Source organism: Nannospalax galili, unplaced genomic scaffold (genome assembly GCF_000622305.1).
Source record: "Nannospalax galili isolate Female #2095 unplaced genomic scaffold, S.galili_v1.0 scaffold46, whole genome shotgun sequence".
NCBI classification, from domain to species: domain Eukaryota; kingdom Metazoa; phylum Chordata; class Mammalia; order Rodentia; family Spalacidae; genus Nannospalax; species Nannospalax galili.
The window spans coordinates 3649258-3663341 of NW_008355790.1; the positions used below are offsets into that span (position 1 = coordinate 3649258).

General features: G+C 38.5%; 2 protein-coding genes across 4 annotated transcripts in view; both read left to right on the forward strand.

Moving 5' to 3' along the window:
* Window positions 1–4895, forward strand: part of Klkb1 (kallikrein B1) — a 22492-nt gene extending 17597 nt beyond the window's left edge. For both annotated transcript variants that reach the window (XM_029556393.1, XM_029556394.1), the window contains 4 exons: window positions 112–287; window positions 1521–1616; window positions 3515–3654; window positions 4441–4895. In XM_029556393.1, coding sequence (XP_029412253.1) covers window positions 112–287; window positions 1521–1616; window positions 3515–3654; window positions 4441–4623 — 595 coding nt within the window. In that variant the 3' untranslated portion in view covers window positions 4624–4895. The remainder of the gene's footprint in view (window positions 1–111; window positions 288–1520; window positions 1617–3514; window positions 3655–4440) is intronic.
* Window positions 4896–10075: 5180 nt separating this feature from the next.
* F11 (coagulation factor XI) overlaps window positions 10076–14084 on the forward strand; it is a 31492-nt gene continuing 27483 nt past the window's right edge. For both annotated transcript variants that reach the window (XM_008853605.2, XM_029556398.1), the window contains exons 1-2: window positions 10076–10401; window positions 11164–11219. In XM_008853605.2, the coding sequence (XP_008851827.1) occupies window positions 11165–11219 (55 nt within the window). In that variant the 5' untranslated portion in view covers window positions 10076–10401; window position 11164. The remainder of the gene's footprint in view (window positions 10402–11163; window positions 11220–14084) is intronic.

A 14084-nucleotide genomic window follows, 5' to 3' on the forward strand; every position in this document is an offset into this window, starting at 1 on the left:
TCCTCCTCTCCTCTTCTTTTTCCTCCTCCTTCTCTTTTTCAAGAAAAATTGATTTAGGAAAGGACCCCGGATAATGCCAGTGTTACTTAGGCACTTTTGTCTCTCTCCTAGGATTCCCTACCGAGATGTGTGGCGCATTTATGGTGGCATTTTAAACCTGTCAGATGTTACAAAAGAAACACCTTTCTCAAAAATAAAAGAACTTATTATTCATGAGAAATATAAAATAGCAGAAGGCAATTACGACATTGCTTTGATAAAACTTCAGACACCTTTGAATTATACTGGTATGCTGCATATTTAAAAGGAAAGACTGCACTGCTAAAGTGTATTGGCGGAAATTTTTCACATGGGTTTGAATCAAAGAACAGATCTACAGTGATTGAGTTTGTGTTCTGGCTGGTGGAGTCGGGGAAAAGATAAGGACTGACAGCGAAAGGAAGTTCCTGTTACCTGCCATGAAATCTCTGCTTTCTAAGGGGCAAAAAACCTTAATAATTCTTTCAGAAAGGAATGCAACTGCATATGTGTTATAGAAGCAGCAGGTTGGGAAATGTCTGCAGAATGTCGACATTGGGCTTCTTTTGACAAGTTTAGCAGAAGCATCACTGCTTGGGTTTAAGTATATGTTTTGAAGGCAAGTGGGACTAGATGTCTATTCCTAGGAAGGGACTGGGTCAGCTGGGGATAATGGAGCCTCTAACTGACGTTGGAGGCACACCACACCACATAAACTGAATGCCTGCTAACACTATTGAAGTTATTATCCATTAACAACTATGCAACCTTGGGTACCTCCCTTTTCCTCCTTGTACTCTAATATCCTCTGCAAATGGGTGTGATGATTTCCTCACTGCTCTGTTGTACAATTAGGTGGGAGAAATCTAAGTACTTCCCGGGACAGTGTGGATACTTTGACTCTGACTCTGAATTCTGTCACATTGTATACTAAGCAGAACACAAAAAATTAGAAATGCATTAAATAATAAGTTTTGGTTCTAAACTTTTCTTAGTTCTGGAAATTTTAATACCAAAATGTCATATGAAAAATGTAAGAAATTTTCTTGAATCCTGGACATTAGAAGTTGAACACAGCTGGGTGTGGTGGCGCACACCTTTAATCCCAGCACTCAGGAGGCAGAGGCAGGCAGATCTCTGTGAGTTCAAGGCCAACCTGGTCTACAGAATGAGTTCCAGTCCAGCTGGAGCTACAGGGAGACCCTGTCTCAAAAAGAGTTTAAAAAAAAAAAAAAGATGAACAGAAAGCAGAAAGATCATCTTTTTGTTATTGTATTTTCCTATATGTATATAATGTATTTTGATCATATTCACCTCCCCACACCCTCTCTTGTACCCCTCTGTCACTTCCACTGTTCTCCCTTCCTCTTCCCAACTAGCCCCAAAAGGTGATTCTTAGTATGCTGGTTTGTAGAAAGAGAATCTAGGAAAAGATAGATAATTATTTTTGAAGTCAGTATCTATAACTTTAAGACAACTCTAACATTGAAATTTCCTTTCAGAATTCCAGAAACCAATATGTCTGCCTTCCAAAGATGATACATACACGATTTATACCAACTGTTGGGTAACTGGATGGGGTTACACTAAGGAAAAAGGTATGGCCTGATAGTTCAAGTGTTGTATCTAAGGCCGTCTTACATGTTAAAGTACATGGAACATATCTGCTTAATCATCTTCTAAAATTATGTCCTTACTCATTCTCTGTTTATTCCCAGATATTGGTTCATTGATTCCTGAGAATATGTATTTTTGCATGGCCTTAAAACTGATGAGTTAATCGTTTAAGCATCTTACTCAAATAGAGATCACTTTCTTGACTGCATAAATGATGATCACCCATCAGGCTAATGAACCCACTGAAGCCCATGTGGTGCTCAGTAATCATAGTGGTCCTTTCTACCATGCTTTCCCTTCATATCAGCATCTGTGGGACAGTATGTCAGCATCACACAAAGACCAACATTCTTCCTTCATACATTCTTCCTACAATCTGATAAACTCAGTGAACTTTTCCTCTAATGATGCTGCTAAATGTCTAAGTAAAATACAAAGGATTATAAAAAAAGTCAATTAAACTGCATTCAGTTAATCAGTATCTATTAAAGGGATATGATATAGTGATATGTAAGTATGTTTATTAATGTACTAACTAGCAAGTTTTTTTTTGAGGGGGGGGTTCTTTTTGAGACAAGATTTCTGTGTAGTGGCAGCTGGTCTGGATTCACTAATGGAGACCAGGCTGGCCTCAAACACAGAAATCTGCCTGCCTCTGCCTCCCGAGTGCTGGGATTAAAGGCATGTACCACCACACCCGGTTCTAGCAAGTTTTTAAAATATCTGCCACAATTTTTAAATAATGTTAGGCATAAATGGTATTTTCATTTCTCTGTCACAGCTACAATGTAATTCCGAAAAATCTGTGGTCACCGTTGATGAAAAACATAAAGGTCTTACAAATAACACTCCAGGACTACTACATTTGAACAATTAGTGATTGAAGGGACTTGACTTCAATCTCTCTCTCTCTCTCTCTCTCTCTCTCTCTCTCTCTCTCTGAGTCTATGGCCCGTTTCATTTGATTGTTTGTATAGAACCAAGGTTAAGAGCACCTCCTTATGGAGACTGGAGCTATTGTAACTGCCCTTGAAATTTTCTGGAAACAAACTGTTGTTTCTTTCCAAAATGAGTCCCTTATAAAAAATATTACACATGCCTGTGTCATTTTTACAAAAGGAGATGGCTGTCTGTGCTCTCTCCATGTTTCCCTGAATCATTCCTATATTCAATTAATTAAAAATTTTCATGTTTTTCATCAATACTTTGAAGCACAGAGAAAGTGAAAGCAAACCTCTAATTAAACAAAAACAAACAAACGAAAACCTATCGATATATATCCAGGGAAACCTGGATATGAGCAGGAATTAAATGGTCTGTTAATACATGGTTTGTCATGGAAATTTATGCAAAGAAGAAAATACTCCTCTGCTGTCAGATGCTTGGGATTTATTTTCATTAATTATGTATTTGATTTTATAACTTTGAATATGTAAAATGATGGAAGACAAGAACATCCAGGTATTTGCATTAAATGTGCAAATGCACAGAGGAATTTTTCTAAGGGGCATCTGTCGAGGTAAGAGGATAGCAGAGACCACGCAAACAAGTCTGTGGCCAGCCTAGCAACAGGGCTCCTTAAACACTTCATTTAGAAACAGAGGCCAATGGCGATGTCCGCCTGCCTCTCCCTCCCCCTTCCTCTTCTTCTACATCCCCTCTTTCCCTCCTTCCTGCTCTCTGTCACTTTTCTTTCTAGCCCTTTTCTTTTCATTCTTTGTGTAAGCGTAGTTTTACCTTCTTGACATTCACTATTTTTATATAAGATATGACCCCAATGAAAAGCGAAGTGCTCTGATTTGCTTTAAGACTTTCGTCATATTTCCCTATTTATTGCATTTCCTCCCTTCTTCAAAGTTCAACACTGATTACTTCACAGGTGATATCCAAAATACTCTACAAAAGGCAACTATTCCTTTGGTAGCAAATGAAGAATGCCAGAAAAGATACAGAGATTACATCATAACCAAAACAATGATCTGTGCCGGCTACAAAGAAGGAGGAACAGATGCATGTAAGGTAATGCTTTCCATTATGAAGAGTACAAAATGGTTCCCTGGAAAGGGTTCAGTTCAGTTCAAAGCAAATTTCCAATATTACATTTCATTTTTTAAAACTCAGAGACAGGGGCTGAAGAGATGGCTCAGCGGTTAAGAACACTGGTTGTTCTTGCAGAAGACCCAGGTTCGAATCCCAGCACCCACATGGTAGCTAACAACTGTCCGTAACTCCAGTCCCAGGGGATCCAAAAGCCTCTTCTGACCTCTGTGGGCATTGCACAACATGGGTGCTCATACCTACATGCAGGCAATACACACATACATATAAAATAAAAATAATAAAAAAATAAAAAATAAAACTGAGACAAATGAGCTGATGACTTTATAAGTATCCCTTAATAAAGTAAACATACGTGGTGTATATCATATATTAATTACAATACATATGTTACAATCTATATAGTTTATGACAGATACGTCACAAGTCTGTATAGGTGCATGCCATATTTAATGGCAACTGTACATGCTATGACTATACTAAAATAACATAACATTTTATTTCTTTGACTTTCGGATAAGAATGACAAAATTTCTGTGTTGAATTTACCTTAGAATGAAAGAAGGACTAAACTGACCAAGTAAACACACACCCATGGCTAAAGAATGCAGGAGAGACTTGAAGAGCTCTGAGAAGCTGCATGCATGCTATGGATGGTGTACAAACTGACTGCAAACTGTTTAAGACAGATAATGTGAGACACTATTATCACTTTATCATTTTGTTTTTTTACTCACTGTGATGCAGGGAGATTCCGGTGGCCCCTTTGTTTGTAAACACAATGGAATATGGCAGTTGGTGGGCATCACCAGTTGGGGTGAAGGTTGTGCCCGGAAGGAACAACCAGGTGTCTACACCAAAGTTGCTGAGTATGTGGACTGGATATTAGAGAAGACACAGAGCAACGATTTGGCACTGTTGGCAGCATGAGGAGGCTGGGTAGTGAGGGACAGCCCAGCCAGACACCAGCTTCACCACCTGGTCTCATGTCAAACGCTGAGCTCCAGAATCCTCTTCTGCAAAATGTAGATAGTGGTGTCTACCTCACATCCTTTTCATAGCTTAAAAGCACAAGGCAGAGACAGCTGCAGAAGGCAGTGTCTGAACGAGGTTTGCCACTTTCATGGAGTTACTGAGGCCCTAATGGGAAATATCCAAAGAGTTCCATGATTGTTTTGAAATAAAATGGTCAAAGCCTGTTAGCTACTGTTACCTTCCTTCTAATTGTGAAACAGCTGAAACTAAGAGAGTCCAGATTCCTGCACAGTGCCTGGGACCCTTGTCATCTTACTGCTCTGTCTAGACCTCACTGTGTCAGAGTTCCCTTCTCTCCACTTCACCTGCTGGTTCATTAGAATTATGTGACTCTTTCACTTGGAGTGAAAAAATGGTAAACCTGAGTTTGGTTCTGCCCAATGGAAGAAGGCAACATTTCCCATGATAATAATAATAATAAAAAGATGGGTTACCTGAACCCAAGAGAATACAGCACCTTTCCATTTCATCCACCTACCTGGCCATTGCCACATGGTCCAAACTACATAGCTCCTGAAATAGGCTTATTAAACAGTACTCTTGGAGGGCAAAGAATCTGCTTTGCAAAAAATATCAACCTTGAGAGTTCAGTTGATGTTAGGTTCTGCAATAGTAATTCAAGTAATTCTTTGGGTATGAAGTGTTGCATAAAATTCAGGATTTTAACTAGGTTATAAATACTAAGTAGTCTCGGAATTGATGATATTAATCCCTATGCAACACAAATTCCAAGGTTGGCAATGATTGCTAGGGTTGCTTGTACATCTTAATTTCATTCACTTAAGCTGATCAATATTTACACAGAATTTTCCATTTGCAAAGTATTGTGTAAGTTACATAGACAAATAGAAAAGTGAAGTCTTACAAAGGAGAATGAATTTTTCCTTCTACACTCAAAGTCGTACTGAGTGGTCCAGAGAATTAGAGATGGAAAGGCTAAACAGTTATCCACAGACTGTGCAATGGGAACTAAGAGGTAAGAATTTACTCCAGAAGAAATGACTTCTGTAAAACCCAATTAGAGCCCATGAAATGATTTTTTTTTTTTTTTTTTTTTTTTTTTTTTTTTTTGTCTTTTTGAGACAGGGTCTCCCTGTTACCCCAGCTGGCCTGGAACTCACTATGTAGACCAGGCTGGCCTCAAACTCACAGAAATCCCCCTGCCTCTACCTCCCAAGTGCTGAGATTAAAGGCGTGCACCACCACACCACCCATGAAATGATTTTTTTAAAGCACACAATTTTACCTTTTACTTTTGTGTACAATTAACACTTTGGTCTTATTCTATGTGGAAGTTGTTTTCTATTTAAAGGAAAGAAATAATTTGCAATGAAAACCTTTTATCTCTGATAGCTATTGGTATTGACAACTGAAAAGGGTGATTAAACAGGACTTTGGAGGACTTACAGGGTCAATCCTTGGGTTTTGGTTGTTCAAGGAATGCCCTCTTTTGAGGAAAACTGTCTTTTGAAATGTGGAACTTTCTTGTGATATAAATTATCACTATAAAGTTGCCAGTTGGACTGGAATCTTCATTTCAATTGAACTGGAATGTTCTCTTTATCTTTCACCATGTGATCCTGTTCAAAGTAAACAAAGGAGCTCTTGTTGCAAAAAGCCTCATGGGGCTAAAAATCTGTGTAAGAGGCTCAGAACAACGTGAAAGGTTGGGATAACTTTACCTTCACAGGGAAGAGGGAGGGCAAGAGGCCTAAATCTTCCCCAGCTCCATTCAAGAAAGGATGTACCAGCTCTGAAAATGAACACAGCTCTTTCCCTGTGCCTCACATGAGAAACATGTAGCCTGTCTCTAAGCTTAATCTTTTTTCTTGTGATTATTGTTTGTCTGTCGGAGCTGGAGTTAAAAGTGGTCGTGAGCTACCTGACGTGAATGCTGGGAACTCTATTCAGGTCCTATGGAAGAACAGCAAGCATTCTTAACCTCTGAGCCATTGTTCCATCCCTGCAGCAAATATCTTATGAATGAATACATCATCATGAAGATGAGGCAGTGGAGACCTGCAGAGGCAGAGAGAATAGCTCCTGGTTGCTGACAAGAACAGAGCCAGGGCTAGCTTGGAGTTCATGCCCCAGATGATGCCCTTTAGATCCATATAACTTTGCTCATGCTATAAAAGGATAAAAGATAACAGAAACATTTCTAATCATCATTTGTGATTTTCATTATCATCCAAGACAGTGGTTTTCAACCAGGGGCGATTTTGAGTCTCCAGAGGACGCTGGCAGTGTCTATAGACGTTTTAAATATCACACCTGGGGGAGGAGGTGGAACAGCTGTCCTGGGTAGAAGGCAGAGAAGATGCTGAAAGTGCTACAGTGCCCCTCATAACAAAGAATCATCAGCCCCAATATGTATATGCTGCAGTTGAGAAGTTCTTATCAAAGTCCAGCAAGAAAACTTGGTATTAAAAAGGAAATTTGCGGGACAGCAGCAAGAAGGGGGAACAGGGTGTGGCATGCCAATGCCCTTTTTACAAGGAGCTGCAACTACTACTGAGAACGTGTCCCACAGACCTCTGTGCTCTTATTCTCCAGAAGATTTTAGATCATAATACATACTTCATATCTCCCATTCACGATCATAACTTCTGATCAAACTTCAGATTCTTGTGGTTCCATCTAGCATTTCCTGACTTTTATTAAACTCAAAATTATTTTTGAAAATACCTTTAAGATGAAAATAGTACACATATATATTTATACGTATATATGAATTTTAAGCTGCATTGCATTAATTGAAAAGAAATTGTAGAATACTTACTGTCAATTTGAAAGAAAGTTCTCTTTAAAGAGTTCCTACACAGTTAAGACTCTTGTACTTTGAATAGACAAAACTATTTCTGAATCTTAATACTATTTCAGACTTCAGTGATTTCATTGACAAGTTAAATCAAGCCTAAGACAATATTCAAAGAAGCATTTTTATCATTTGAAGTCTTTCTGTTTCTCTCAATAGGGTTTGTGAGTTATTATCATCTTTTTATAGAAGTATTAGGAAAGAGATGAGATTTCAGAGAATAAGAATACAGGAAAGTAGGGCCTAATGCCATCTCACATATCAATTTGCCATGAAATCATTTTTTTTTTTTTTTTTGCAATAGATCAGTCCATCATTCTAGGTTTGAGCCTTACAAAAAATCCAGGCATCATACATATGTGATTTGTGTGTTAGTAAGTGGGGGGAACTTAATTTTAAATGAGAAAATGAGAAACTCAAGGCAGTAGCTGAGGTGAGTTTTTTCCCCTTCTGCATGGGTGACAACGCATTTGCAACAGATGAAAAAAACCCCGACATCTGAGTAACTACCCTCTGACAGAACAAAACAAGTGGGTTAGCACTGGTGTCAAGATCACTCCTAAGTTCAACCTCCCCACCTTTCCGCCCTATTGAACAATAGCTCTCTCTCTCTCTCTCTCTCTCTCTCTCTCTCTCTCTCTCTCTCCAAAAATGCTCCTACCTCTGTCTGTGGGGGACTGTCTGGATGTGCTGACTTTCCTTATTTCCTCTGTTTGTTCTTCCTTTCACCCCTCTGTCTTGTTTTCTTTCTGTAGGAGTTTTTGAAAGGGCTGCCTAGTGTTTCTGATCCTGGCTCATCTTTCCACTTAATCTTTGGCCACAAGAGCATGGATATCTGATACTTTCAGAAACTATTCAGGAAGCCCATGGTGACATAGCTATGCTATATAGGAAATGAGACTGTGTCCCTGTATTCCCCAATACTGAGATGCTCCAAGTCTGTTGGTTCAGAAGCTCACACTCACATTGGTGCTGTCGCTGAACAAAGGCATAGTGTTTCCTTTGGTACACGTGACTTCAGCAAGATCCCAAAGGGGACAAACGTGCTTTCCTTTCTGTTCTGGTCTTCATAATAGCTTTTAAATTATGGTTACACTTATAAATATAAGCGTGTATTTAATTTTTTATTGAAAATTGGGAGCTTTTCCAGAACCTTCAATTATCTTTCTCTAAAAGCTATTTAGATCAGTCTTTTAAAAAACATTTATTTTTTTTTATTTATTTAGGAGTATGTGAGGAGCAGCTGTCACAAAACACAGATTTAAATTAGAGAGAGTCAGCTTTCTCTTTCTACCACATATCTTGAGGATCAAACTCAGGTCATCGGTTTTGGATGTGGTCACCTTTACCTGTTAGTGACCAAGTACCTATCTTGCCAGTCCTAAATCAAACTGGTTGTGTGTGCACATGTGTGTGTGTGTGTGTGTGTGTGTGTGTGTGTGTGTCTGTGTGTCTGTGTGTCTGTGTGTTATGGTATGTGGTAGGTATTGACTAGATGTCAGACATTTGCTAAGAAATCCTTAGAGCTAGTCAGTGCATAATATTAAAAATGAGAGATGTGGGGGCTGGAGAGATGGCTTAGTTAAGAGCACTGGCTGCTCTTGCAGAGGACCTGGGTTTGGTTCCCAGCACCCATTGGTAGCTAATGATATCTGTAACTACAGCTCCAAGGGAGGCAACATCCTCTTCTGGCCTGTGTGGGAATTGCAGACATACAGTGTACTTGTACGATGCAGGCAAGACACTTACATACATAAAAATAAATAGTTTATTTAAAGACAGAGAGAAATGAAACCCAGAAAGAAGTAAATGGCCAAGCACCCATAGGCCACTGCTTCACAGTGCAGCTCTGACAACTTATTTTTGCCCTATTGAGATAACTGGTAAACAGAATATGTCTGGCTATGGAGAACATGGAGTGTCATGTCTTCCATAGAACACTTGATCCCTCGGCAAGCTCCTGGAAAGGCTTTTAACAGAAACAGACCTATGTGGGACCCAGAAAAGCCTTTCACTGGCTTTCCTTGTTATACACTGCAACAAGGCCTAGCCTGGGAGGCTCCTCATCCTTCAGTGATTGCATTGTTTTACTTCTGTTTGTGATGCGACAGTTCATGTCACTTTGTAGCTCTCCATTTGTGTATCAATGTCCTGAGACTTAAAGAAGCCATGAGAAAACTATGTATTACTGTTAATTTCTTTTACACTCTTAGTGACCCTTTATAAACACATCTGTACAGACTTCTGAAAAGATGCTATGTAATGAAAAACTGAACCTGTCTAAGCAGGACTCTAGCAATCTATGCTTCATTTTCTGTCCAGCCCTAGGCCTCCACCTGTAGCCCCCTAAAATCTCTTCCTTTCACTACACTGCAAATCACCAGGCTCATCAGACTTCCCATGTTTCCTTTGCAGACTCTGAGATTGCAGTTGAGCTAGAATTAATGGTTAACAGCTGATGTTTGAAAGTACAGTTATATGTACCTTTGGTAGGCAGGCCCACTAAATCTGAATTTATGCAACTGTTAAAGCACACAGGCAAGCTCAACACTTAGCAGCCACAGTGCGTGTCACTCATTTGAATACGTGGTGAAAAGAAAATGCACACATTTTATGCATTAAGAAAGTTAGCCATTGTCCTAAGGTAATTTTGGTATGCAGAGGCTTTAAGGAATTTCTCGGACATGCTGTGCAGAAACAAGAGGCAGACACATAGCAATGGAAGGCAGTGAAAGCAACCACTGAAGTGAACATCGCCTGAACAAGCTCATTTAGAAAAGAATGAAGATCATTTTGGAAGAAAGGAAACACTCCATCTGAGACAGGCAGCAGACAGGCAGAGGAGGAACCTTCAGGTATGGCTTCAAGATGATTTAGCATTTCTCTCAAGCAATTATGCCTCAAAATGCTTTTTATCCTCACCAACGAGGGTTTGTATTTTGAAGTACAGAATGATTGATTTTTAAGTGTGTATGATTTTTAGTTACTCTCTATAATGCATTTGAGAGCAGCAGCAGCAGCAGAATGGAGACAAGCAGCTTGTACTCAATAATAAATATTTTACAAGAAAAAGAGACTCAAGAGAAATACAGAAATCCAGAAGTACTGACTTGTCTCCCTGATAGGATTATGAGAAGCCGTTTTTGTGGGACAGCCTGTTTGGTATTTAGTTGACATACGTAGATTTAATTAGGAGACCAAAAAATATGTTAATGGATTTGTAGTAATTCATTTAGAAATAAAAGCTGTCATAAAAGAAACTCATTCAGAGATCTTTGATAGACATATACGGAGTGAGACCTCAAACATGGAAAGAAAGGAAATGAATGGGAAGAGAAAACAAGGATGGAAATCGGGGTAGGGAGCGGTGTCCTGATATGGCAGACGGACTTAACTGGTGGGGTGAGGGCAGGAGAGAGAGGGGTGTCGTTTCTGACTTCTGAGGAGCTATGACTGTGTTGAACACGCACACCAAGCTCAGGGAAGGTCTAACTGTACCATGGGGGGTCGATCGAGTGAGCACTCCTGAGAGAGCTAGTCCTCTCTGTAAATTCTGGTGCCAGTAAACTAGTTATAAGTTATGCATTCTAAAAACATTCCCATTTTTCTCTTTCTAGGATGATCTCATTACGTCTGATGGTACATTTCCTCTTTTTTGCCTCAGTTTCTGGAGGTAAGTGTTGCTTTACCTTTAGTCTAGAAATAACTTATTTCTTGACCTGTAGAATGGGAAACAGTATAAGTCTAGGAAGAGAAATTGCATTGCAATCCTCACTTGTGGTACAATTCCACATCACTAACTCCAGGGAAGGAAATGAAATCATTTCTTTTCTATTTAAGGCTCCAGGGGATACAAAGCAAGAAGGAAATTTAGATACAGGAGTATCAGTAGGAATGTATGCATATGTCCACATCTGTATCATGGCTATCTATACAACTGCATCTGTATCAACCTACATAACACACTTCATCAAAGAGCATAATTAGAAATCAGGAGACTTGATTCACTTCACTGATTAGTTTTCTATAAGGCATTCAATTCAATAACACACAAGTACACGCACAGACAAACCACACACTTAGAAATTTTGGATTGAAAAGTGTTATGGAACTATTCATGCACAGCTTAGGCACTGATTAATTTAACTATTGCTATTACTATGCTGCATCAAATCAGCAAATTTGTTTATAAATTACTTAATATTCAGTAGAGCAAATTAGTACAATTATAAGTTGCCTAATAAATATTAATTAGAACAAATTAGTTTAAGCATCTTTAACCCTGAGCTTATTTCCTTACTTAAAATGAAAATTTAAACATTCTTTTAAAATTAACTTGTTCATGCTACATTTACTTTTCGCTGCTGCTGCTGGCATTCAGCCATAGCAAATTCTTACTATTCTGCTATACGTGAAAAGTGGGAAATCTAGGTAGGGTTTTAAATAAAATAGACTCTATAAAATATATTTAATTGCACAATTTATCATTTCAGTTTTCTTTGTGACAATATTGTTTTTCAGGATATTTTATTCTTTCATTGTCATTATTTAGAAATTACATTGTTCATTCCTTGGTAAATTGTTAGCACTATCTCAATTTTGAACCCTGATATATATATATATATGCATGTATGTGTGTATGTATTCTTTTGAAAACTATCCTCCATATGCCTCTCTCTTTTGTGTGTGTGTGTGTGTGTGTGTGTGTGTGTGAGGGGGTGTAGGTGGAATTGCATGTGAGTGCAGGTATGCTTGCAGAGGCCAGTGGCATTGGCTCCCCATGGAGCTGGAGTTGCAGGCAGCTGTGAGCTGCTGCACATGGGTGCTGGGAATCAGAACTCTAGTCCTCTGCAAGAACACTATGTTCTCTTAACCACTGAACCACCTCTGGAGTCCCAATATGTGCATTCTTTATGTGTACATAGAAAGCAGTAAAAGACATTGACCACTCTAAGCAAGTCTCCACAAATTGTCAACAATAAAAATTGTACAGAGTGTGTGCTTTAGTTGTAGAAGAATTGGGCTAAAAATGACAAAACAATAACTGGAAAAATCTAAGTTTTAAAAGATAAGCAAGTATATTCATTTTTCATAAATATGATTCTGCAAAGAGATCATAATGAAAATCAGAAAAATTAAAAATAATTATAGTTAATATATGGCATGTCAAAACTTTGAATGTAGTTTGAGCTGAGATCATATGTAAAGACTTCCACATACACATTAGAACAGGAAATGGTAAGAATTAGTGATAAGAATACAACTCAAGGAGAAGGAGGCTAACAAATGCAAGGGAACCAGAAGACAGAAAAGAATAAAGAAGACAGCAGAAATGAACACAAGAGTGCAAACACGGATTAGAGGAAGTCGGTCTGCTCATGCTCCGCACCCCATTTCATAAGGTCATGATGCCAAAGTGCCCAGGACATTCTGAGGGGGAGAAAAAGAGCTTTCAAGACCATTTTTCTGCTCATCAATATATATAATATAATATATATAAGCAAATACCGACAAGAAAATATTACCAGTCACTATGATGGATCATACCTGTAATCCTAGCACTCAGAAAGTGAAGGCAGGAAAATTCTAAATTCAAGGCCAGGCTACCTAGAAAAGCTAGGTAGTCTCAAAACTGCCAAAAAAGACTGTAACAAATAATCCAACTCATCTTAAAGAAAAATAGTGGAATGATTACATTAACACATTGTAACAAAATTGGCATATTTCTAGGAATGAGAAGTTATTCTATTTTCCTAAAATCAATAAATATGCTACTCTACATGATACAGACCCAAAAGAAGTAAAAGCAGAGGCTCCAACAGATATCTGTGTTCCTATGATTATAGTAGTGCATGCAGAGTAGCCACAGGTGTTTGGAGCACAACTGTCCAAGTCATAGCACAATCCAAGTAGAATAGCTAAACAAAATAAGGCAATGCTGATGCGTACTACAGCACGGATGAACCAAGACACCGTATTAAGTGAAATAAGCCAGTCACAATGGGACCTATGTATGACTCCACTTACACAAGGTGTCTAAAGAACTCAATTCAGAGAAATCGGAAACAGAAAAGAGAGGAGCAGGGGCTAATACTAAAAGGATGCTAATTTAATGAGTAGAGTGTTTCTGTTGGGAATGTTGAAGAAATTCTAGAATGAATAGTAGTGATGGTTGTACAGCAATGTAAATGTACTTAAATTTTATGACAGATAAATTTTGCCATAATAAAAAAGCATAACTAGGCTGAGTATGGTGGTGTAGTCCTTTAATCCCAGCTCTCGGGAAGCAGAGGCAGATATCTGTGAGCTCAAGGCCAGCCTGGTCTACATAGAGACTATATGTCCAGGCCAGTTAGGGTTAAAGGGAGACCCTGTCTTTTAAAAATTAAAAGTTTAAGACATTGATACACACAGAAAAATATTTGATAAAATTCTACTTATGACAAATGTTTGTTGCAAACTCAGAATAGAAACTTCCATTATTCACCAAAAGGTATGTTAAAAATAAGCAAATTAATTTTAAAATAAAAATTCAAAC